The 26,798-nt window shown below is 38.1% G+C and overlaps 2 protein-coding genes across 2 annotated transcripts; one reads left to right on the forward strand and one right to left on the reverse strand.

Moving 5' to 3' along the window:
• Positions 1-2,597: 2,597 nt before the first annotated feature.
• bcat2 (branched chain amino-acid transaminase 2, mitochondrial) lies at positions 2,598-17,614 on the forward strand. The gene is made up of 11 exons (XM_061905630.1): positions 2,598-2,799; positions 9,180-9,242; positions 9,483-9,683; positions 11,527-11,637; positions 11,808-11,927; positions 12,009-12,172; positions 15,094-15,236; positions 15,307-15,392; positions 15,455-15,595; positions 15,660-15,734; positions 16,951-17,614. The coding sequence occupies exons 1-11, from the start codon at positions 2,782-2,784 to the stop codon at positions 16,990-16,992; spliced, it is 1,164 nt and encodes a 387-aa protein (XP_061761614.1). The 5' UTR covers positions 2,598-2,781; the 3' UTR covers positions 16,993-17,614.
• Positions 14,758-24,992, reverse strand: rpl27 (ribosomal protein L27). Its single transcript, XM_061905631.1, has 6 exons — positions 24,915-24,992; positions 24,405-24,487; positions 20,015-20,184; positions 17,802-17,912; positions 17,640-17,714; positions 14,758-15,216 (listed from the first exon to the last, which is right to left on the reverse strand). The coding sequence occupies exons 2-5, from the start codon at positions 24,483-24,485 to the stop codon at positions 17,666-17,668; spliced, it is 411 nt and encodes a 136-aa protein (XP_061761615.1). The 5' UTR covers positions 24,486-24,487; positions 24,915-24,992; the 3' UTR covers positions 14,758-15,216; positions 17,640-17,665.
• Between the last annotated feature and the right edge of the window lie 1,806 nt (positions 24,993-26,798).

The raw sequence follows: 26,798 nt of genomic DNA on the forward strand, positions 1-26,798 counted from the left end.
TATGACGTTGCCCCTGTAGTTTTAATTGAATTGTTGTTTTACTTCACCTATGTTTTTAGACTTAGATTTAGACTTAGACAAACTCTATTTTTCCACAAGGGAAATTGTTTCACACAGTAGCTCAGTTTCAAAGGATGGAAAGGGTAAGGATGGAAAGGATAATACAGGTATTATGCAGTTCCTAAGACTTGAAGTCTCTGCAGAGAGTGGTGAAGAGGGCGGAAAAGATCATCAGGACTCCTCTTCCTCCTATCCAGGAAATAACAAAAAGCCGCTGCCTGACCAGGGCTCAGAAAATCTGTAGAGACTCCTCCCAACCCCATCAAGGACTCTTTCACTGCTGGACTCAAGAAAGAAGTTCCGCAGCCTCCGTAGCAGAACATCCAGGTTCTGTAACAGCTTCTTCCCTCAGGCCAAAAGACTCTTGAATGCATCAAAATAATTACCTCAATTCCCCTCCAAAAACGTATTAAGTCGCTGGAATATAAAGACAGTATGACATGCATCCATAATCGTGGATGCATATGCAAAAGTGCAATATATTTATCAGTACAGTAATCTTTTTATCTATATCTGTGCTTTATTGCTCTTTTATTCTGCACTACAACGAGCTAATCCAACACAATTTCGTTCTTATCTGCACTGGGGACGGTGCCTTGCATGGCAGCTCCCTCCATCAGTGTGTGAATGTGTGTGTGACTGGGTGAATGTGGAAGTAGTGTCAAAGCGCTTTAAGTACCTTGAAAGTAGAAAAGCGCTATACAAGTACAACACATTTATCATTTTATCACTGTAAAGTTCAAATTTGAATGACAATAAAAAGGAAGTCTAAGTCTAATTAAAGGCCTACTGAAATGAGATTTTCTTATTTAAACGGGGATAGCAGGTCCATTCTATGTGTCATACTTGATCATTTTGCGATATTGCCATATTTTTTCTGAAAGGATATAATAGAGAACATCGACGATAAAGTTTGCAACTTTTGGTCGCTAACAGAAAAGCCCAGCCTTTACCGGAAGTCGCAGACGATGACGTCACCCGTTGAGGGCTCCTCACATTCTCACATTGTTTTTAATGGGAGCCTCCAACAAAAGGAGCTATTCGGACCAAGAAAACGACAATTTCCCTATTAATTTGAGCGAGGATGAAAGATTTGTGTTTGAAGATATTGATAGCGACGGACTAGAAAAAAAAAGAAAAAAAGAAAAAATCAAGTTAAAAAAAATGCGAATGCATCGGGACGGATTCAGATGTTTTTAGACACATTTACTAGGATAATTCTGGGAAATCCCTTATCTTTCTATTGTGTTGCTAGTGTTCTAGTGAGTTTAATAGTACCCGATAGATGGAAAGGTGCGTCCACGGGTGTATTATAAATGATAAATGGGTTGTACTTGTATAGCGCTTTTCTACCTTCAAGGTACTCAAAGCGCTTTGACACTACTTCCACATTTACCCAGTCACACACACATTCACACACTGATGGAGGGAGCTGCCATGCAAGGCACCGTCCCCAGTGCAGATAAGAACGAAATTGTGTTGGATTAGCTCGTTGTAGTGCAGAATAAAAGAGCAATAAAGCACAAACTGCTGGTTGACATTTGGTCGGGATCCATGTTCGCTTGACCGCTCTGATCCATAGTAAAGCTTCACCTTCGGGAATTTTAAACAAGGAATCACCGTGTGTTTGTGTGGCTAAAGGCTAAAGCTTCCCAACTCCTTCTTTCTACTTTGACTTCTCTATTATTAATTAAACATATTGCAAAAGATTCAGCAACACAGATGTCTAAAATACTGTGTAATTATGCCGTTAAAGCAGACGACTTTTAGCTGTGTGTGTGTGCAGCGCTAACATTCCCTAACAGTCCGTGACGTCACGCGTACACGTCATCATTCTGCGACGTTTTCAACAAGAAACTCCCGGGAAATTTATAATTTCAATTTAGAAAACTAAAAAGGCCGTATTGGCATGTGTTGCAATGTTAATATTTCATCATTGATATTTAAACTATCAGACTGCGTGGTCGGTAGCAGTGGGTTTCAGTAGGCCTTTAAGTAGACAAAAAATGTACCATAGTAGCAATATTTTAAAAAAACATATATGTAAAATTTACATATTATATATACAGCATATAATATGTACTGATATATCATATTGTTATAATAATATTTTATTATAATATACACAATATATAACAAATCCCAGCTGCAGGAAAAAAGGGGAAAAAAAGAAGCGCTTTGTGATATTATCTGTGAAAAGCGCTTTATAAATAAAATGCACTTACTTACTTAATTAATTACTTAATTAATTGTGTAAACATTGACTTCCTGTTCCAAACAAGCAAACAATTACCATATTGACCCCAGGGATCCACAAAGTACCCAATTTGCATACTTAATATTTCATATGTAAACGGTATATGTCAATAATAGTTAATAAGTGTCGAAAAGAAGTACTTAAAGCGGTGTTGTTCGAAAAAATTCGTATAGTTTGACCTGTTCTGTCTATACCTCCCTAACGCGGATTGGCTGGCAGCAGCCAATCAAAAGTCGCTGTCGAGTTACGCCTTCGTGTTTGACGACAGTGAAACATACTTTCATAAGTTCATAAAAAAGTACGACCGCTTTCTATTTTCACACTGACGCTGTGGTTAACGTTCCGTGAATAAACCCTAAAGTATTAACCCCAGTATAAACCTTTGTTTGTTTTGACTTTTCAAAGCGGAACCCAAGTGTGTTTGTTTCCCCCCGCGCCAATAATCAGTGAGCACCGCAGCGGACATGGCAGCCCTCCAGTCGGTGAGTCCAAAGACGAATGGCGTCGTCGTCGTTGTCTTGTTTAGCTGCCAGGTTAATGTTTGACATTAATGCGCTGATAATCGAGCGAGTGAAGATAAGAAGAGATAAGAAGCGTTTAGACGAGCCCGCTTCCCGCCAAAGCACCGCGAGCTAAGACAAAGGACACCAGACCGAACCTCCACTACAAAGCCGCCAATTAACAAATCTCCGCTTTCAAGCGAATCTATACGATTTTTATAAACAAACATAGGATCGAGTGTAAATATCCGCGAGTCAGGTTTTAATTCGGCATAATTAGTTTGATTTGTAACTTGAGACAAGGGTACAGAAATGTCATTTTAAAGTCACCTGAAGTGTCACCGCCCACCAAATTCCATCAGATTATCGTATTAAAGGTTTATGAAGGAATTATTTTACAATGGTGTTCTTATAAAGGGTATATTATCAGTCACTTGCTGACAGCAGTTTTCGCTTTTTACGTACTAGGTTGGTAAAATGTGAGTTCTGTGTGTAAATTAATAATTGTTTTTATTTCCCTGAGTATGCTAGTAAATTAGCATTTTTAGCATTGGCTGTCCAATATACGCTGCCTTTTATAACATTACACTTGCGTTGTTAGAGTAAGTTTTTTTTATTAGAATGACTGCAACAGGCGCACAGATTGCATCATTGTTTTTCATTACACACACTAGGGCAGTGTTTTTCAACCTTTTCTGAGCCAAGGAAAAACATTTTCATTGCAAAAATCCGTGTGAAAATTTGTCACTTATTAGTTCACTTATTAGCAATCTAAGCTTAATACACCAAAATAAAGCTTATTGTCTTGTTCTTCCTTTTATTCCCGCTTTTACTTTTTCCACTTCCAGGTGTCCAACACACAACACATGTCATCATATCCTGTGTCCCCCGCCCTTAAAGGCCTACTGAAACCCACTACTACCCACCACACAGTCTGATAGTTTATATATCATTGATGAAATATTGACATTGCAACACATGCCATTACGGCCTTTAAAGTTTACTAAATTACAATTTTAAATTTCCCGGGAGTTTCGTCTTCGAAACATCGTGTAATGATGACGTGTACGCAAGACGTCACAGGTTTTTAGGAAGTATGAGTGCTGCGCACACACACAGCTTAATGTTGTCTGCTTTAACGGCATAATTATACAGTTTTTTGCACATCTGTGTTGCTGAATCTTTTGCAATTTGTTCAATTAATATTGGAGAAGTCACAGTAGAAAGATGCAGTTGGGAAGCTTTAGCCTTTAGCCACACAAACACACGGTGATTCCTTGTTTAAAATGCCTGGAGTTGAAAATTTACTATGGATCAGAGTGCGGTCAAGCGGACATGGATCCTACCCAATGTCAACCAGCAGGTTTTGGTGAGAAAATTGTGGTTAAAAAGTCGCCACTTACCGGATATCAGCTGAGTTTGTGCCGTTCGTACAGCTGCCGTCGACTCCCCTGAGACACTGCGCGTCAACACACCCGTGGACGTACACCTCCGACTATCAGGTACTATTTAACTCACTAAAACACTAGCAACACAATATAAAGATAAAGGATTTCCCAGAATTATCCTAGTAAATGTGTTTAAAAAAGTCCGGAATCCGTCCCAATGCAATCGCGTTTGTTTTTTTCAACTTTTTTTTTTTTTTCTAGTCGGTCGCCATCAATATCCTCAAACACAAATCTTTCATCCTCGCTCAAATTAATGGGGAAATTGTCGTTTTCTCGGTCCAAATAGCACTTTTTGTTGGAGGCTCCCAATAAAAACAATGTGAATATGTGAGGAGCCATCAACATGTGATGTCATCGTCTGCGACTTCCGGTAAAGGCAGGGCATTTCTCTTAGCACCGAAAGTTGCGAAATTTATCGTGGATGTTCTCTACTAAATCCTTCCAGCAAAAAATATGGCAATATCGTGAAATGATAAAGTATGACACATAGAATGGACCTGCTATCCCCGTTTGAATAAGAAAATCTAATTTCAGTAGGCCTTTAATGCACCAAAATAAAGCTTATTGTCTTGTTCTGCCTTTTATTCCCGCTCTTACTTTTTCCACTTCCAGGTGTCCAACACACAACACATGTCATCATATCCTGTGTCCCCCGCCCTTAAAGGCCTACTGAAATGAGATATTCTTATTTAAACGGGGATAGCAGGTCCATTCTATGTGTCATACTTGATCATTTCGCGATATTGCCATATTTTTGCTGAAAGGATTTAGTAGAGAACATCGACGATAAACTTCGCAAGTTGTGGTCACTAATAAAAAAGTCTTGCCTGTACCGGAAGTAGCAGACAATGTGCGTGTGACGTCACTGGTTGTAGAGCACCTCACATTGTTTACAATCATAACCACCACCAACTGGAGCGATTCGGACCGAGAAAGCGACAATTTCCCCATTAATTTGAGCAAGGATGAAAGATTTGTGGACGAGGATAATGAGAGTGAAGGACTAGGGGGGAAAAAAGGCGAGGGCAGTGAGAGCGATTCAGATGTTATTAGACACTAGGGGTGTGGGAAAAAATCGATTCGAATACGAATCGAATCGATTCTCATTTTTTAAAAATCAATTTAAAAAATTTAAAAAAACCATTACACACCAATACCATAACAATGCAATCCAACTCCAAAACCAATCCTGACCCAGCAACACTCAGAACTGCAATAAACATTCTGAAGACACAAACACGACACAGAACAAACCAAAAGTAGTGAAACAAAAATGAATATTATCAACAACAGTATCAATATTAGTTATAATTTCTGCATAGCAGTGATTAAAAATCCCTCATTGACATTATCATTAGACATTTATAAAATAAAATAAAAAGAACAATAGTGTCACAGTGCCTTACACTTGCATCGCATCTCATAAGCTTGACAACACACTTTGTCCAATATTTTCACAAAGATAAAATAAGTCATATTTTTGGTTCGTTTAATAGTTAAAACAAATTTACATTATTGCAAGCAGTTGATAAAACATTGTCCTTTACAATTATAAAAGCTTTTTTTTTTTTTTTTAAATCTACTACTCTGCTAGCATGTCAGCAGACTGAGGTAGATCCTGCTGAAATCCTATGTATTGAATGAATACAGAATCGTTTCGAATCGGAAAAATATCGTTTTTGAATAGAGAATCGAATCGAATCGAAAAAATCGATACATTATCGAATCGTGACCCCAAGATTTGATATTGAATCGAATCGTGGGACACCCAAAGATTCACAGCCCTATTAGACACATTTACTAGGATAATTCTGGAAAATCCCTTATCTGCCTATTATGTTACTAGTGTCTTAGTGAGATTATATAGTACCTGAAAGTCGGAGGGGTGTGGTGACCGCCAGTGTCTCTGAGGGACGCCACGCAGCTGCAGTAGGACGCAAGCTCCGCTGATGTCTACGGTAAGAGCCGACTTATTACCACAATTTTGTCACAGAAACCTGCCGGTTGACATGTGGTCGGTATCCATGTTCGCTTGACCGCTCTGTTCCATAGTAAAGCTTCACCTTTGGGAATTTTAAACAAGGAAACACCGGCTGTGTTTGTGATGCTAAAGGCAGCTGCAGTACACCGCTTCCCACCTCCATCTTTCTAATTTGAGTTCTCCATTATTTATTAAACAAATTGCAAAATATTCAGCAACACAGATGTCCAGAATACTGTGTAATTATGCGATTAAAGCAGACCACTTATAGCTTGGATCGGGCTGGAAAAAAATGTCCGCTACAACCCGAGACGTCCCGCGCACGCGTCACCATACTGCGACGTTATCAACAGGATACCTCGCGGGAAATTAAAAATTGAAATTTAGTAAACTAAACCGGCCGTATTGGCATGTGTTGCAATGTTAAGATTTCATCATTGATATATAAACTATCAGACTGCGTGGTCGGTAGTGGTGGGTTTCAGTAGGCCTTTAAGTTACCCTTACAATGGTTCCGGTATTGTGCTGTGATCCGAGTAACCAATACATGACGCACACCACCAGCATAAAATGTTCAAAACGAAACTCAATAGCCTATATTGAGAATATGAAGTCGTTCTCATCAAATACTTAACGCAGTTGTTCGATATGACTTCAAATCATAACAGTCATCAATTCTCTTGTCTCAAAGTAGGCTTACAAAGCACTACTGGAACGGAAGAGTATTACATGGTTACTCTGCTGATCTCCAGACAGCACAGACACTCTACAACGGTACATTGTTTGTAGATTTTAATTATTGGTTTGCCCCAAAAAAATATTTTTTGACCATTTAGGTGAAATTGCATGATTTCCCCTGGCACATCAAACAATATCTCACGGTACACTAGTGCGCCGCGGCACAGTGGTTAAAAAACACTGCACTAATGAATCAAATAATCTCTGCGGTCAACACGCTGCTACATACACACTCTGGACTAAATGTTAATGTAACGGCAAATATTACTAATTATATTCAACATTGCAACTGTTAACAATACACACATACTGACATACAGCATATAGAAAAACAAGCATGGGATATGTGCTTGCATATAAAATGTGTGATGTGATATGTGCAATGCAAGCAGTCCCGCAGCGTGTTCACTTGTGTGTGACATCATGTGTGACGCAAGCAGTCCCTTAGTGTGTTCACGTGTGTGTGATATCATGTGCGATGCAAGCAGTCCCACAGCGTGTTTACTTCCGTGTGATATCACGTGCGACGCAAACAGCCAGCAGCATGTTTACTTGTGTGATATCACGTGCGACGCAAGCAGCCAGCAGCGTGTTTACTTGTGTGATATCACGTGCGACGCAGCAGTTCTGCAGCATGTTTACGTTTGTGTGATATCACGTGTGAAGCAAGCATCATGTGCGATGCAAGCAGTCCCGCAGGGAGTTTACTTGAGTGTGATATCATGTGTGATGCAAGCAGTCCCGCAGCGTGTTCATTTGTGTGTGATATCATGTGCGATGCAAGCAGTCCCGCAGGGTGTTCACTTGTGTGTGATATCATGTGCGATGCAAGCAGTCCCGCAGGGTGTTCACTTGTGTTTGATATCATGTGCGATGCAAGCAGTCCTGCAGCGTGTTTACTTGTGTGGTATCATGTGTGATGCAAGCAGTCCCGCAGCGTGTTCACTTGTGTGGGATATCATCTGAGATGCAAGCAGTCCCGCAGGGTGTTCACTTGTGTTTGATATCATGTGCGATGCAAGCAGTCCTGCAGCGTGTTTACTTGTGTGATATCATGTGTGATGCAAGCAGTCCCGCAGTGTGTTCACTTGTGTGGGATATCATGTGTGATGCAAGCAGTCCCGCAGCGTGTTCACTTGTGTGTGATATCATGTTAGATGCAAGCAGTCCTGCAGCGTGTTTACTTGTGTGATATAATCTGCGACGCGAGCAGTCCTGCAGCGTGTTCGCTTGTGTGTGTGTGATATCACGTGCGATGCAAGCAGTCCCGCAGGGAGTTTACTTGTGTGTGATACCATTTGCAATGCAAGCAGTCCCGCAGGGAGTTTACTTGAGTGTGATACCATGTACGATACAAGCAGTCCTGCAGCGTGTTGTACAAAGATGGACAGCTGGTAACGTCTAAATGTCCTCCAATAAGCACACAATGTATTCTTTTTTACTCAAGTCTTGCAAGTGCTTGCATGTAAAATGTGTGATATCAAGTGCGTTGCTAGCAGTCTCGCAGGGAGTTTACTTGAGTGTGATACCATGTGCGATACAAGCAGCCCTGCAGTGTGTTGTGCAAAGATGGGACAGCTAGTTAACATCTAAATGTTTTCCAATAAGCACACAATTTCTTCCGTTTTAGTCAAGTCATTTACAAAAGGTAAACATGCTCGGTTATAGGTTACTAGTAGCTAGTAGCTACGTAACAGCTAAGCACACTATAGCACACAAGCTAGATATACATAATAATGTAATTGAACAATATTGCAGCCCATTAGTCAATATAAAAAATGATCAAATATTCATATTACTTACACATACAAAGTCCACAAGGCAGAAGCAAATTAGAAATCATCCAGTAACAAATGTGTCTCTATCATTTAGTGGCCACTAGGTGTCGCCAATAAATCAATTACCTCTACCTTTCAACTTAAAGACAGGATAAGTCCATTCCAGACGGTTAATAATACGTTAGTGTTTTTCATACCTACCATTGTTCTCTGTTAGGCTCATTTCACTTGATCAAACCTTTTCTAACATTCCACACTAAAAAATAAAAGTGTGTCTGATTCCTACTGATATTGTATCAAATCAATATTGCTATCATATCGAAAGTTACAAAGCGTATCAGGACACTCCTAATAAATTGTTTTGTATAATATGTTTAGCAGCGAATAATAAAAACATTTTTTTTTTGTCGTTTTCAGGGAAGATTGGCTAAGACACTTCCTGTGGTTTTCGCATCTCAGCGTATGTCCAGCTCCTTTAAGGTAATGCGTCAAGAGCCACGTAAGATCATGTGACAGCACAGCATTATGGGAAAGTCTTTAAACTGTCCCCCATCTTCTTCTCCTCTCTTAATTCTTCCTAATGGAACCTCCGAATGTCTGCAATGTGACGTAATTGTCCTTTTGGAAAAAAAAGCATGCCTATCCTATAATCAATCACTCTTGTCCCGCCCACGTCCCTATCCGGCCACGCCCCTTCCTCCCTGTGCGGACCTGCCCCAGGCTGCCGACCTGACCATCGAGCGAAACCCGGTTTGCAAGGACAAGCCCGACCCGTCCACGCTGGTGTTCGGCAAACAGTTCTCGGACCACATGTTGACAATTGCGTGGTCCGCCAGCGCCGGCTGGGACGCCCCCAAAATCAAACCCTTCCAGAACTTGTCCCTGCATCCCGCTAGCTCTGCCCTTCACTACTCCATCGAGGTGAGACACACCTGATACTCGCTAGCTTAAAAACCTTAATTGGATCTTGAAAAAAATAAATACATTTAAAAAGTTTACCTCTTTTTCTTTAAAACACATTCATTCTTAAATTGTTTTCATAAATATTTTGCTATTTTTAAATAGTTTTTGATAATTGTTTATTTTTTATTCATTTTGTATTTTTTTAATTTTATTAATTTCTAATGTATCTTTTTTTATTATTAAAATTTGATGAAAATTAATAAAATATTCATCAATAAAAAGTATATATATCATTATTAATATTACTTATTTATATATTATTTTTAATATTTAATTTATTTACGTAATGTAATATTTGTACTATATCTTCTTTTTTATATTGTCTTTTTTGTTTTATTCAAGATTTGTATCTACCATAGACAAAAATAATTGTCATAACTTTTTTCAGCATAAATAAAACATACAAAATTAACACAATAAAATGAATGATAAAATGACTCATAATAAAATAAATATATCATTATAAAAATAAATAAATACAAATCAAACATTTATAAAAAAATATGTCATTTATTTTCATTTTGTGTTACTGTATTTCCTTGAATTGCCGCCGGGGCGCTAGTTAATTTAAAACCTCTTCTCAGTCCGACTAGAGTTAATTTTAAAAAATTACTGCACTTTTAGTTGTACAGTAGTTTTTAACATCCATAGAATTATTACAATGATCTAATCCAGAGGTTTCAAAATTAAAGCATTTTATTTTGAAATTTTTCATTTCCAAAACCAATACAAGATATAAATATTTTTTAACCTTAAGGACTCCTCTCGGGGACTCAGCATGGTCTCAGTCATAAAAATAAAAAGGTTATATATTATAAATACTTTTATTATTATTACATGTTTAAATCTCTCGATCAACTCTGGCATATCTGTTATGTCCTTTTTGTCAAGGTAAAACTTTTTTTTTATCGCAAAAACACAAAACATGCAATATTTCCCCCCAACAAAAATTCTTGGTGCAATATTTGATGTGAAGTAATTGGAGCCTAAATAGGTCAATAATTCACAGCAACATAGATGTTAACTCATTTATTACTTTTTGACCAATGACAGTTTAAAAAAAAAGCCACTAAAATTATTAGGAATCCAAAAGGGTCACACTCATAAAAATAAATAAGTTTTGAATAAGACATACTTTTTTATCTTACTTTCAAAACTTAAATCTCAAGATCAATTTCATACATCTATTTGTGGATTATACATTATTATGTGAAGTTGTTTTGTTTGTCTTTTGTTTTTTATATGGCAAACACACAAAATATGCAAAATGTTCCCCCCAACATTTTCAAAGTGGAGTATTTGATGTGAAGTAATTGCATCCTTGAATATGTCAATAATTCATAACAAAAAATTTTTTTGATCCGTTATTATTTTTTGAATAATGAAAATTTATAAAGGGAGAAAACAGCCTGCATGGCAGCTTTGTGTTATTAGAGTCAACATTGCAACTTTTTCTTGTTACTTTTCATTCCACTTTGTTTTATTTATTTACTTATGTTTTATTATTATTGCAATGTTGTGGGGGTTGTTAAAAAATGATCTGTGTGCCGCAAATGGCCACTGGCCGCTTTTTGGACACCCCTGATCTAATGATTATTTTAACAGTATTTATTAGTTCGTAATATTGGGTAATAGTCTTTGTCATTTTATATATTTTAGTGTTCACATACAACTCATATTGCAGTGAAAATGATGTAATTCCTGAAATATACTTTAATATAAATATTAGACATTATGAATATAGGAATAATTGACGGTATGAATAATCACATTTGAAAATTAAGAATTTTGTTGTTTTCAGCTTTTTGAAGGCATGAAGGCTTTCCGCGGCGTCGACAACCACGTTCGCCTCTTCCGCCCGATGCTCAACATGGAGAGGATGCATCGCAGCGCCGAGCGCAGCTGTCTGCCTGTGAGTGCGTCTTTAAACGCCAACAAACTAAATGTCCCCGCCTCAAAATGTATCACTGCAGCGCCATTATTTTTCTCACGTCACTGGATGACAGGCGGGATGCATGCTCGTCGTCTACAAACGTTGAAGTGTGCACGGAGACGTTTAAAAGACACTTCCTGTTTGTGCAGATGTTTGACAAAAATGAGCTACTCCAGTGCATCAAGAAGCTGGTGGAAGTGGACCAGGAGTGGGTTCCTTACTCTCAGGACGCCAGCCTCTACATCCGACCCACCTTCATCGGCACAGAGGTGAGTTACATGCCCACACCACCTCACCTCCGTCTCCTGGCAAACTAAAGCCACGTCTCCCCCCTCCCCCCCGCCCGCCAGCCGTCCCTCGGTGTGACGCGGGCCACCGAGGCGATGCTCTTCGTCATCGTGGGGCCGGTCGGACCGTACTTCGCCACTGGCTCCTTCAACCCCGTCTCGCTGCTGGCCGACTCGTCCTTCGTGCGCGCATGGAAAGGAGGCGTCGGCGCTTACAAGATGGGAGGGTGAGTCTAATCGCAAACGGGATCGTAAGAAGTTGAGTTCATGCTTCGAAAAATGTTTATGGGACAGAATAAGATAAGTAAATACATCTTTGAATAACGCCTTAAATGTGACATTAGTGAAATAAATCCAAATTGAACACATTACTGTAGTATGGAATTACTATTTGATTCATTATTAGACAATTTAATTCATTGCTTTAGTATTTCTTCATAATTACATTTTTTCATTATGTAATTATTTCATGATTTGTTTTATTTACCTCAAAATGTATTTTCTCAAATTTTCATTATTTCATATTTCCAATTTACTTCAAAATTTCATTATTTCGTGATTTAATTAACAATTTAGTCTTTGAATTTTTTTTCAATATTTAATGTTTAAATTTCATAATTTTTTTATTTCATTATTTCATGTTTTTAACAATTACTTCAAAATGTTATTTAACAATTTATGTCATGATCTCATGTGTTAAATAATTTTTATAATTTAATTATTTAATGTTTTGAACATTACACCGTTTTAATATTTCATGATTCAATAATTTATTTCATGGTTTGAATATTCACTTCAAAATGTAATTGTTTCATGTTTTAATCATTTACTTCAAAATTGTATTGTTTCATCTTTCAAATATTTCATGATTTAATCAAAGATTTCATGTTTTTATTATAAATTAAATGAATAGATCTTTAAATAATAAATGTCATTGATTAAATAAATAAGAATAAATACTCAAACGTGTTATTCAATTACTATTTAATAAATATTAGACAATTTAATGACTTATTTCAATATTTAATTCATAATTTAATTATTTTATCCCGCGACCCGACCTCGGATAAGCGATAGAAGATGGCTGGATGGATTATTTTATGAACCAATCGTTTCATGTTTTAATTATTTCACAATTTAATTATTTCATGATTGAATTAATGATTTAAGGTTTTAATTATTTCACAATTTGTTTACTTCACAAATTAATTATTTCATGATTGAATTAATCATTTGTTTTAATTATTTACTTCCAAATGTTATAATTTCACAATTCAATTATTTAATCATGTATTTATTGATTCTACATTTTAATAATTGATTTCACAATTGAATCAATTCATGTTTGAATTAGTTATTCCATGATTGAATAATGTATTTATTTCATGAACGTGTGTGTCAGTGCTTCATGAATTTATTTGATCCGTCAAAGTCAAGGGGCGGGACTAACAGGAGTTATTTCAATCCAATGATTGTTGTGGAACGTTGGAAGTCTTTGCAAACATGGCAGCTAAGGAGGCTTTACTTGTAGTTTTTGAGGAATTGCGGGGAGATATTTAAGAAGCAAGAGCTGCTGACCAAAAGCAAGTAGCGCTAAACGTAGAGGAATTGATTCCAATTGTCTGAGTTATTTCCGCACTTTCAGACCGAGATGTTTGCCAGTAATCGGCCGCTGCTCTGGTTCCAGATCTACAGACAAGTGGACGTGCTGGGTAACCAATCAGGTGTTAGCCCCGCCCACCGACTTTGACGGCTGAGTTTGACAGATAAAAAACATGTTCATTAAATAATTAAATATATTTATATAATTGTAATTATTTTAATGAATTATTTATTTAATTAACACATATAGGTAATTATTTTAATATTTATTTTATTTAATTTGGTCCCATTTGACCATCCATCAATTTATGTAAAAATTACACGTTTATGTATTCAGCAGATTTACCCTGTTCGCAAATTCAGATTCATGTATTATTTCCTGAAAAGAACATGTTACTATTGAGCAGAAATAGACCCTTCTAATATTTCGAGTGAGCATTATTATTTTTGGAGTCTCACTCGATTGTGTACCTAATGAATTGTTTGAATTAAGTGTGGTAAAAAAAATATTGATATGACAATATTTATCGCTACACTTTTTCTAACGCAATAACATTTTTTTATTTTTATGGGTGGATTATAGCTGAAGAAACCTAATCCATTTTCTATACAATTACAAAACGGCAATGGATCATTTGAATTAGTTTTTTTAAGTAATTATTACTGTTATCAAGTGTAAATATTTAGAACTTGTATTCTCAGCTGTATTTTTACATTTAGCAATGAACTATGTAGAATATCGCAATACTGTATTCAAGTATCGTGATGTGTATCGTATTGTGAAGACAATAACCAATCCTAATTCAAATACCTATTACTGCTTTGCATTGGAAGATGTGACCTCAACAACCCAACACGTTCATAGAAATCCAGTAAGACAGCGCCCTCTGGTGGATAATAATTGAAAGTGCATGTGCTGATGTAATGATGCAGGGCTGTCCAACCTTTTCACATTAAGTCAACGTGTGCTGGGGTCATTTTGATATGTATTTAGTTTAAAACAGATATTATATATATTTAAAGATAAACCTTTGTGTCAGTTTTGTGTTATAGGTGATTATGTACAGAAATATAAAAACATTTCAGCTTTTTCTCATTATATTCCAATTTGTTTTGCTCTTTTTCCTTTAAAACCTAGTGTCAAAAATTCTGCCTGTACAAAAAAAATCATCAGTTACACATTTAACAGTTAATTTTTCAAATCAATTAATTCATAACCAATCATATTTTTATTTTGTTATATTTTGCAAGCTTGTAATATTTTAGATCAGGGGTGTCTAAACATGTTCCACCAAGGGTTGCATACTGAAAAGTCTACGTATGTGGGGGCCATTTGGAGATTTTTTTTATTTAAAAAAAAAAAAAAATACTAAAAAAAGATTTTTTTCTTATTACAGTCTGTTTTTTATCCCCCCGACAATATAATGCGGGTCAACAAAACTCGGTCTCGGCCACACTTTGGACACCACTGCCGAGGACAGTAAAACAATAAAATGATGACCAAAATTGATCTTCATTGTCAAAAAAAAAAATGGATGTCTTTAAGGAACTACGGTCCAACCATCGCGGTGCAGAACGAGGCAGTGCAGCGAGGCTGCCAGCAGGTTCTGTGGCTGTACGGCGAGCAGGAGGAAATCACGGAGGTCGGCACCATGAACCTTTTCATCTACTGGACCAACAAGAACGGAGGTTAATACACGGCCTTGTTTGCACGCGGAAAGTGTCAGAAAATAAGAGTAGTTTTGTTCTGTGTACGCAGAGAGAGAGTTGCTGACACCACCGCTGGACGGCATCATCCTGCCTGGAGTCACCAGACAGTCTCTGCTGGACCTGGCCAGAACCTGGGTGAGCAAACTACCATGTGGACCAGAAGCAGCAAGTAGCTTGATGATGTTGTTTGTTGTCAGCATGAGTTTAAGGTGACAGAGCGCACGATGAGCATGAAGGAGCTGCTGGGAGCTGTCGACTCAGGACAGGTTCTGGAGGTGTTCGGGGCCGGGACCGCCTGTGTGGTGTGTCCAGTGGGCAGCCTTCTCTACAAGGGGAAGGTCAGTTATTTTCCCCCTTGTGCTCCAGCCAGAAAAGACCTCACACACCTTTTTTGTCCATCAGACATATGAGATCCCTACTATGCAGAATGGACCCGACCTGGCCAAGAGGTTCTTCAAAGAGCTTACTGATATACAGGTGACTTTGTGTACTTTTATGTTCCTTTTAAATCAGGGGTGTCAAAGGTGCGGCCCACAGCAAATTTTTTAACGGCCTGTGACACTTTCTAAAAATACTATTAGGTAGAAACAAAAAAAGTGGAATAAAACAGACATGTAAGGAGAAAAAGTTGCAATGTTGAGTCTAATAACACAAAAAACTTGCTCAAATCAATTTGATGACCTATTCCAAGGCTCCAGTTACTTTGCATCAAATACTCCGCTTAAATATTTTGGGGAAAATATTGCATATTTTGTGGGGCTGTCAATCTTTGGCCACTACACGATTCGATTCTTGGGGTAACCATTCGATTCAGAATTGATTCACTATTCAAAATCAACTTTTTAATAACATTGAGTTCCAGTTACTTGATTAACAACATTCCTCTATAAAATAAACAGATCTGATACATTTCTATATTACTTTCAAGAAAACTGGTTTTGTTTACTAAAATTCTACCCTAACATTTACTTGACAGATTTTTTGGGGAAAAAATATTTTTTTAAAGATACTTGTCCAGGATGTACCCCGCCTTCCACCCAAATGCAGCTGAGATAGGCTCCAGCCCCCCAAAAGGGAAAAGCGGTAGAAAAATGGATGGATGAAATGTTTAAAAATAATGATTAATTCAAATATCCTTTTTTGGGCACTCCTAATATTGTTTGGCAGATAATAAACAAGGTTTTGTTTAACAAAAAAGGCATAAATCAAACAAATTAAAAAAAATATATATATACAAAATTAAAATTTATAGATAGATCTGGTTGATCTAGTTATTTAAGTGTTGAAAAAAATATAATGTATGACTTATTTGTAACACTTTTGGACCCACAAGAATTTGTGGGATTTTTTGTATAGTCATTGCTCAACAAAATAATAAATTAAAATGTTATGAATTACTACATCAAATATTACATTTTGATTTTTGAAGGAAAATATCGCAATGTTTTAGTCATTAAAAAAAAACAAGATTTATTTGACAAAAAAGGCATAAATTGTAAAAAAAAAAAAAAAAAAAAAGAGTTTTTACTTCAATTAACCCAGTCAGATCCTAGGGTTACGTTTTGACAATTAAAAATATCAAAATGGCCGCAGCATACTTTGATTTTTCATTTCGGACACCTCTGGTTTAAAAAGACAATGTCGCTTTCCAGAAGTTTCTCAGCTTGTTGACGGCCTCTCTTGTCTTTCCCAGTATGGACGCAAGGCGAGTGAATGGGCACCGCTGGTGGTTTAGTTTCTTTGCACAAAGTAGTCCAACAGTTACATCCCATAATTCCTTTTAACCACTAAAGCACTCCTGCCCTGCCGCCCCTAAATGGTCATCATAGCAACATCAGAATCTGGAGCAATATGAACAGTATGCAATGTTTGATGTGTTTAGCAAAATATATATATATATATAGAATACATATATAGCACAATGTTACTCTTCCTAGAACTGTCGTTGTGGCTTAGGAGTGCTGAGCTGAGCTGCAATCCTTGTTTTTAAAACTGTTACATTGACACGCCATCATGGTTGTGGACCAAAAGGGGGCGCCACAACACTGCAGACGTCACTTTGCACTCAGAGAGGCTTCCAGGTGAGACAAGCCAGTTTGAACTGCACAAAAACGCTGGAGATTAGAGCAAAACTGAATGTCTGCACTAGTTTATTGTGAGAACATTATTTAATTTTTAAATGTTTTGCTCCTTCCTATGAAATTTGTCAGCAGTCTTCCGATTCTCAGAAGTTTTTAAATCTCGTCTAAGTGCCTGCTGACAAATCCGTCAGTTTGTCTTTCAGTCCTTTCTTTGTATGTGCTGTTACCTTCAGTTAGCATGTTTTTACAATAAACTCTATTTGACTAGTCTTCAAAGATGCTGCACACAAATCTTTTTTACCTTTTTATTAGTGAAACTGAGGGAATTTAGAATCTGAGCTTCTGGAAGAACCACTTGTTCTTGCCCGTCTTATACCTGCAAACAAAGTATATATTATTTATACATTTTGGTGATAGTTTTCCGAGTAAACAAAGTACAAATAATCCCAATAAAGTGTCTCACCTCTCTTCAAACTTGACCTTAGCCTCCCTTCTAGCTTTGCATTTGAGAGCAGGATCCCTGAAGACGTCCTTGTTGACAACAGTTTTGTCCAGAGGAATGTCCACAGAATATCTGCAAATATAAAAAAAAAAAATACATGTTATAATTCCAGTGCTTTTTAAAGCCTCTAGTATTGGTTGACATCAATATTAACACAATACAACATCAGCAGGAATCATATCTTATTTTTGTTTAGTGTGGAATGTTATAAAAAGCTTGATTAAATGAAATTAGTCAATCAGTACAATTATGTACGAAAAACTCAAACCTGTTTATTATTAACTATCTGGAATGGACTTATGCAGTCTATAAGTTAAAATGAAGTGGTAATAGTTTTTGGTAACACCTCATGGCCATAATTCATCAATCAATCAATGTTTACTTATATAACCCTAAATCACTAGTGTCTCAAAGGGCTGCACAAACCACTACGACACCCTCGGTAGGCCCACATAAGGGCAAGGAAAACTCACACCCAGCGGGACGTCGGTGACAATGATGACTATGGTTAAGCTCATGACTGTAGGTTAAATGATGCAGATACGTTACCAGATACTTTCCGATATGTCTTGGAGATTTAGTATGTGTAAGTAATATGCAACTATAATTAATTGATATTTATATTGACAAAAGTGCATTATACTTTCCATCCTTTGTAACTGAGCTACTGTGTGGAACAATTTCCCTTGTCGATCAATAAAGTTTGTCCAAGTAAAAGTTTTGCACTGCAATATTGCTCAATGATTATACATGCACTCCTAGTAGCCTGTAGGCAAGCATGTTTATATTTTTGAAAATGACTTGAATTAAATGGAAGAAATAGTGTGCTTATTGGAGGACATTTAGATGTTATCTGGCTGTCCAGCTTTGTACAAGTCAACACGCTGCAAGACTGATAGTATCGCACATGTCACACATTTTATTTTCCTAAAGGAGTCAATAAAGTACTATCCATCCATCACACATTTTACATGCAAGCCAATATCATTTGACTGTTATGATTAAGGACTGATATTAATATAAGATCGGGACACTACTAGTGTGAATAATACAGGTGTGTACAAAGTGCAACTTGTTAGATTCTAGTAAAATAAGCAGAAAACTACAGCAAAACAATACAATGTGACAAGAAAAAGATGTTGACACAAAAACTAAGATTTGTTTTTAAGTATAATGGTTTTAGCCTTTCAAATATTATACATGCTTCAAAACCAATTAGGCCAGTGGTTCTGAAATGGGGGTACGCGTACCCAAGGGGTACTTGAAGGTATGCCAAGGGGTATATGAGATTTTTTTTAAATATTCTAAAAATAGTAACAATTCAAAAATCCTTTATAAACATTTATTGAATAATACTTCAACAAAATATGAATGTAAGTTCATAAAGTGTGAAAAGAAATGCAACAATGCAATATTCAGTGTTGTCAGCTTGATTTTTTGTGGACATGTTCCATAAATAATGATGTTAAAGATTTCGTGAAGATTTTGTGAAGAAATGTTTAGAATGAAGTTGATGAATCCAGATGGATCTCTATTACAATCCCCAAAGAGGGCACTTTAAGTTGATTATTAATTCTATGTGTAGAAATCTTTATTTAGAATTGAATCCCTTTTTTATTTTTCAACAAGTTTTTAGTTATTTTTATATATTTTTTTCCAAATAGTTCAAGGAAGACAAATGAGCAATATTTTGCACTTTTATACAATTTAATAAATTAGACACTGATGACATATTTTACTTCATCTCTTTTTTTCAACCAAAAATGCTTTGCTCTGATTGGGGGTACTTGAATTACAAAAATGTTCACAGGGGGTACATCACTGAAAAAAGGTCAAGAACCACTGTATTAGGCAATGGCGTCAGACAGCCACAGATTTCTGTTCTGTGGGACACACTGAACCTCATCTACCAGGTTAAGAGTTGGCCTTCACGACTGCCAGAGTAACATTATAGCTACTCTAATGAAGAAAAATGCAAAGTAAGCTATTTGTGTTACATTTGTATGGCTAGAACATAATAGACTGTAATTGTACTTCATTCACACAGCAGTAATTTTCTGTTTGTCAAATAGAAACATGTCTGAATCAGACACTTATTGAGCCGCTTTGTTGGGAGTCTGATCGAGAAACTTCTACCTCACATCGTTCAACATTTAAACCATCAAGGTGCTTACCTGGTGGGCATGAGGTGGTTGTAGTTGAACACTTTGACAAAAGCCTTGATCTTGGATCTCTTGGCAACCTTCTTCTTGCCCATGCTGTTGGTCACCTTACGGGGGTAGCGGTCGATGCCTGCGACAAGAGCGTGGCTGTAAGGGCGGTCGGCCGTCCCATCATCAATATTCTTGGGAGGAAAAGAGCAATAAAGGGTTAAATGTTACTTACATGTCTGTCATACTAAAACATTTCTAAGCAGGTTACGTTGGGGGGAAAAACACAGAACTTCCATTTTTCTAAGTAAACCTACACAATTAGGAAGGGATTCAATACTTATTTTCCCCACTACGTATTAAATGTAGATATTGTCCAATGAAAAGCTATCTCCTTGACATGCCATAAATGCTGAAACCTAACCAGGATGCAATGAAAGATTGTAAAAAAGTTCAAAAATAAAAGTAAAGTCATAAATAATGTGGCATAGAAGGGTTGTACGGTATTTCAAAAATACTTTTTTTGTCGTTGACATGATGGAGCAACGTGGTGACATTGCTGGTAATATGAGCATAGTCAAAACACATACACACGCACACAGAGAGAAACAGAATGAAGACAGAAAATGGACGCATTTTGTCTTCAAAACAAACAAAGGTCAAAGTTATAAACACTGAAGCGCCGCTCTGCAAGCAATGCTTTTCAACATTGCCAGCTTGCGGCTAACATCCCTCCACAGTATTTATCTACTTCTTCATCAGTAATTATTGCCTCCATAGTGACAAATAAACTCTGTTTCTTACAAGTATCATCCGTGCAGGACAACGAAAAGCTAAACATGCTTCACTAAACACCGTAGTAGGATACAATGGCTAACAGCAAACTGACGCTCCTGATTATAAACAAATGGGTGGCTTTATATAAACATTGACTACAAGAGCCATATACAGTCAATTATTACATTGATATATTTTTTTTAAATAAAAAATATTTTTGTTTAGAAACTAAGGAAAACGAGAACATTAATTATGACCAATGTATGACCCTGAAATTGTGGCGACTCGTCCAGGGTGTCCACCTTCCACCCGATTGTAGCTGAGATACGCACCAGCGCCCCCCGCAACCCCAAAGGGAATAAGCGGTAGAAAATGGATGGATGGACCACACCTGCATTTGTAGTATCACCCAAATCCTATGTAGGACATCCAAACCCCAGGAGAAAAAGTGATTTTTACATTTGAACAGAAGTGTAGATAGAACATGTTCGAACAGGAAGTAAGCAGATATTAACAGTAAAAGAACAAATAGATTTATCAATTTTCTACCGATTGTTCCTCATAATTGAGGAGCCTTTATATCCCGTTTGCTTCCTTACTATTAAAAGATTTTAGTCTTCAAAGCGAACAATAAAGGTAATTATAAACACTGGAGAGGCACTCTGCAAGCAGTGCTTCTCAACATAGCCAGCATGCGGCTAACATTCCTCCACAGTATTTATCTACTTCTATATCACATATTCTTGTCTCCATGGTGACAATTTTTTTTATTACAAATGTCATTCCAGCAGGACGAGGAATAACTAAGCATGCTTCACTAAACACCATATGGGGATACAATAGCTAACCGCTAACAGCAAGCTGGTGCTCCTGAAGATAAACAAATGGGTGGATCTATACAAATAGCGACTGTAACGATACCAAGTACAAGAGCCATATATAGTCAATGATTACATTGATATTTTTTGAAGTCACAAAAATATTTTGTTATTGTTTATAATCTAAAGAAAACGTCCCTGCTCATAGGAGAACTTTAATTATGACCCTGAAACGATTTGGTATTGGAACCACACCTGCGTTTGTAGTATCACCCAAAACCTATGTAGGACATCCAAACACCAGGAGAATATGTTTTTACATTTAAACAGAAGTGTAGATAGAACATGTTCTCACAGGATGCAAGCAGATATTAACAGCAAATGAGCAAGCAGATTAATAATCAATTTTCCACCGCTTGTCCCTCATAATTGAGGAGCCTTTGTAACCTGTTTGCTTCCTTACTATTAAAAGAAAAGCAGTATAGTATGTTCAATATCTTATTTCATGTTAACAGTTTTCTTTGATTAGAGTAAAAGTACATATATTTAGCGTATCATAATTTTTTCTAGAATTAAAGGCCTACTGAAATTAGATTTTCTCATTCAAACGGGGATAGCAGGTCCATTCTATGTGTCTTACTTGATCATTTCGCGATATTGCCATATTTTGGCTGAAAGGATCTAGTAGAGAACATCCACGATAAAGTTTGCAACTTTCGGTGCAACAAGAAATGCCCTGGCTCTACCGGGAGTCGCAGACGATGACGTCACCTGTGTGATGGCTCCTCACATATTCACATTGTTTTTAATGGGAGCTTCCAACAAAAAGTGCTATCCGGACCAAGAAAACGACAATTTCCCCATTAATTTGAGCGAGGATGAAAGATTTGTGTTTAAGGATATTGATAGCGATGGACTAGAAAAAAAATATATGTATATTTAAAAAAAAGAAAACGCGATTGCAATCGCGTTGCATTGAGACAGATTAATATGTTTTTAGAGACATTTACTAGGATAATTCTGGGAATTCCCTTATCTTTCTATTGTGTTGCTAGTGTTTTAGTGAGTTTAACAGTACCTGATAGTCGGAAGTGTACGTCCACGACTGGGTGTTGACGGCAGCTGTACGGGAGGCGCAAACTCAGCTGATATCCGGTAAGTGGCGACTTTTTAACCACAATTTTCTCACCGAAACCTGCTGGTTGACAAGTGGTCGGGATCCATGTCCACTGTGATCCATAGGAAAGTTTCAACTCCGTGAATTTTAAACAAGGAATCACCGTGTGTTTGTGTGGCTAAAGCTTCCCAACTCCATTGTTCTACTTTGACTTCTCCAATATTAATTTAACAAATTGCAAACGATTCAGCAACACAGATCTCCAAAATACTGTGTAATTATGCCGTTAAAGCAGACGACATTTAGCTGTGTGTGTGTATGCAGCGCTCATATTCATAACAGCCCGTGACGTCACGCGTACACGTCTAAGCGACGTTTTAAAGAAAAAAGTCCCGGGAAATTTTAAATTGCAAATTAGTAAACTAAATAGGCCGTATTGGCATGTGTTGCAATGTTGATATTTCATTATTGATATATTAACTATCAGACTGCGTGGTGGGTAGTAGTGGGTTTCAGTAGGCCTTTCAAGCCATTTGTGGTACCCTTTGTTTTGAAATCTTTTGAACTACATGGTGGTACTGGCACGGAAATCTAGGTATTGGGACAATCCTACATTAAAGGCCTACTGAAACCCACTACTACAGACCACGCATTCTGGTAGTTAATATATCAAAGATGAAATATTAACATTGAAACACATGCCAATACAGCCTTTTAGGTTTACTAAATTGCAATTTTAAATTTTCCGCGAAGTTTTGTGTTAAAAATGTCCCGGTATGATGGCGCATGCGTTTGACATCTCGGGTTGTAGCGGACATTATTTTCTAGCCCGATCCAAGCTATAAGTAGTCTGCTTTAATCACATAATTACACAGTATTCTGGACATCTGTGTTGCAATTTTTACAATTAATAATGGAGAAGTCAAAGTAGAAAGATGGGGGTGGGAAGCTTTTAGCCTTTAGCCACACAAACACAGCCGGTGTTTCCTTGTTTAAAATTCCCGAAGATGAAGCTTTACTACGGATCAGAGCGGTCAAGCGTACATGGATCCCGACCACATGTCAACCGGCAGTTCTCGGTGAGAAAATTGTGGTAATAAGTCAGCTCTTACCGGAGACATCAGCGGAGCTTCCGTCCTGCTGCAGCTGCGTGACTTCCCTCAGAGATACTCGCGGTCAACACACCCCTGGCCACACCACTCTGACTTTCAGATACTATTTAATCTCACTACAGCACTAGCAACACAATAGGCAGATAGTGGATTTTCCAGAATTATCCTCGTAAACGTGTCTAATAACTCCCACTGCAATCACCTTTGATTTATTTTTTTCAAGTCCTTCACTCTAAATTTCCTCATCCACAAATCTTTCATCCTCGCTCAAATTAATGGGGAAATTGTCGCTTTCTCGGTGCGAATCGCTCTCGCTGCTGCTGGCTTTGATTGTAAACAATGTGAGGAGCTCCGCAACCTGTGACGTCACGCACATATCGTCTGCTTCTTCCGGTACAGGCTAGGCTTTTTTATTAGCGACCAAAAGTTGCAAACTCTATCGTGGATGTTCTCTACTATATCCTTTCAGCAAAATTATGGCAATATCGCGAAATGATCAAGTATGACACATAGAATGGACCTGCTATCCCCATTTGAATAAGAAAATCTCATTTCAGTGGGCCTTTAAAAGGTCAGCAACGTTTATTTACCTTCACGATGACAGCTTTGCGGCCGGCATAGCGTCCAGCGAGGACCATCACCACCTTCCCAGGCTTCATAAACTTGCCCATGCCTGAATGGAACAACCAACAGGTAATCATTGGACACTTAACATGAAAAATACACAAAGTAACACCAGTTTAACTGCTAACCGACGAGCGCGCTTTGTTAGCATTAGCTTTTTGAGGCTAATAGCGACGTTTATATATTCTCAAGTATTTTCTGGAACAATGTTAACACTTTTGTGAAACGTTAATTAGCACGTTCCTGCCAATATATTAAAGTGTGGTTACATTAGGAAAGCCGCCATGTTGGAATGAACGCTGGGCGAGCCTCACAATAAAGGTTACTTTTCATGCCTTATGTGCCATGAATTCAGCAACATGACATTCTTGTCAAGTGTAACAAGGTTTATAGTCAATGTCTGCGGCGATAAAACATTTAAACTGCCAAGAATCAACGCGATGTTTCAAGATTATTGCACGGGAATTTTCACTCACTGATGCTGTTCTACGGCCTCCAATGGCAGGAAAGGAAGTAGTAGAGGTTTCTGTCAACTTTGACCCGCATATGGAAACGTCACTTCCGGAAGTCTGTTTATATGCCGCCATTCTTTACTTTATTATTATATGCATCTATATGTTTTTACCATTGTACTATACATTATGAAAGCCCTTTCCCATTATTACCACGGTATTGTTGTGCTGGAAAAAGTACTCATGCACATTTATAACCACGCTTTTAAAAAAAAAAAAAAAAAAAAAAAAAACACTATAAAAAACACAATACATTTTTTGGGAAGCTTAAATATGTCATATAGTAAATATTGTTTTTGCTATCTAAATGTTATTTTATCTGAGTGGTATCGTCTTCCGTTTTAATTAGTAAAAAAAAAAATAGTTTATGATGAATAATTAACGTGTTGTGTGCGTCATGTCCAGTCTATGTGACGTCACTAGAGATGGGCTTTATGGCCCATTGAATGGAGCTGGATCTTTTGAAGCCGCTCTTTTCAAAGAGCCATACAAAACATTGCCTTGTTTTTATAGTTTTATACTTTTTATAGTTCAAAGCCTGCACGTTGGAGTTCAACTCAGTGGATGAGAGGGTAGCTTCCCTCCGCCTTCGGGTGGGGAAACGGCTCCTGTCTGTTTTTTGTGCTTACGCACCAAACAGCAGTTCAGAGTACCCACCCTTTTTGGGTACACTCGAGGGAGTACTGGAAAGTGCTCCCCAGGTGATTCCCTTGTCCTACTAGGGGAATTCATCGCTCATGTTGGCAACGACAGTGAAACCTGGAGAGGCGTGATCGGGAAGAATGGCCGCCCGGATCTAAACCCGAGTGGTGTTTTGTTATTGGACTTTTGTGCTCGTCACGGATTGTCCATAACAAACACCATGTTCAAACATAAGGGTGTCCATATGTGCACTTGGCACCAGGACACCCTAGGCCGCAGTTCCATGATCGACTTTGTAGTTGTGTCATCAGATTTGTGGCCTCGTGTTTTGGACACTCGGGTGAAGAGAGGGGCAGAGCTTTCTACCGATCACCACCTGGTGGGGAGTTGGCTGCGATGGTGGGGGAGGATGCCGGACAGACCTGGCAGTCCCAAACGCATTGTGAGGGTCTGCTGGAAACATCTGGCAGAGTCTCTTGTCAGAGAGAGTTTCAATTTCCACCTCCGGAAGAACTTTGAACATGTCACGAGGGAGGTGCGGGACATTGAGTCCAAGTGGACCATGTCCCGCACCTCTATTGTCGATGCGGCTGATTGGAGCTGTGGCCGCAAGGTTGTTGGTGCCTGTCGTGGCGGTAATCCTAAAACCCCTTGGTGGACACCAGCGGTGAGGGATGCCGTCAAGCTGAAGAAGGAGTCCTATCGGGTTCTTTTGGCTCATAGGACTCCGGAGGCAGTGGACGGGTACCGACGGGCCAAGCGGTGTGCAGTTTTAGCGGTCGCGGAGGCAAAAACTCGGACATGGGAGGAGTTCGGGGAAGCCATGTAAAACGACTTCCGGATGGCTGCAAAGCGATTCTGGACCACTATACGCCGCCTCAGGAAGGGGAAGCAGTGCATTGTCAACACCGTGTGTGGTGCGGATGGTGTTCTGCTGACTTCGACTGCGGATTTTGTGGATCGGTAAAGGGAATATTTCGAAGACCTCCTCAATCCCACCAACATGTCTTCCTATGAGGAAGCGGTGCTTGGGGAATCTGTGGTGGGCTCTCCTATTTCTGGGGCTGAGGTTGCTGAGGTAGGCCCTGGGGGTGGATGTGATCCGCCCAGAGTTCTTTAAGGCTCTGGATGCTGTGGGGCTGTCTTGGTTGACAAGACTCTGCAGCATCGCGTGGACATTGGGGGCGGTACCTCTGGATTGGCAGA

Source organism: Nerophis ophidion, linkage group LG07, assembly GCF_033978795.1.
Source record: "Nerophis ophidion isolate RoL-2023_Sa linkage group LG07, RoL_Noph_v1.0, whole genome shotgun sequence".
NCBI lineage: Eukaryota > Metazoa > Chordata > Actinopteri > Syngnathiformes > Syngnathidae > Nerophis > Nerophis ophidion.

What these genes read in the sequence shown, in the direction of transcription:
- bcat2 (XM_061905630.1), top strand. An exon ending in GGCGCTTACAAGATGGGAGG is followed by an intron (nt 12,173 to 15,093) that starts GTGAGTCTAATC and finishes GATGTCTTTAAG; the next exon opens with GAACTACGGTCCAACCATCG. An exon ending in CTGGACCAACAAGAACGGAG is followed by an intron (nt 15,237 to 15,306) that starts GTTAATACACGG and finishes CTGTGTACGCAG; the next exon opens with AGAGAGAGTTGCTGACACCA.
- rpl27 (XM_061905631.1), bottom strand. Translation starts at nt 24,485, where the DNA reads ATGGGCAAGTTTATGAAGCCTGGGAAGGTGGTGATGGTCCTCGCTGGA. An exon ending in GCAAAGCTGTCATCGTGAAG is followed by an intron (nt 20,185 to 24,404) that starts GTAAATAAACGT and finishes TTTCCTCCCAAG; the next exon opens with AATATTGATGATGGGACGGC. An exon ending in AAGGTCAAGTTTGAAGAGAG is followed by an intron (nt 17,715 to 17,801) that starts GTGAGACACTTT and finishes CTTTGTTTGCAG; the next exon opens with GTATAAGACGGGCAAGAACA.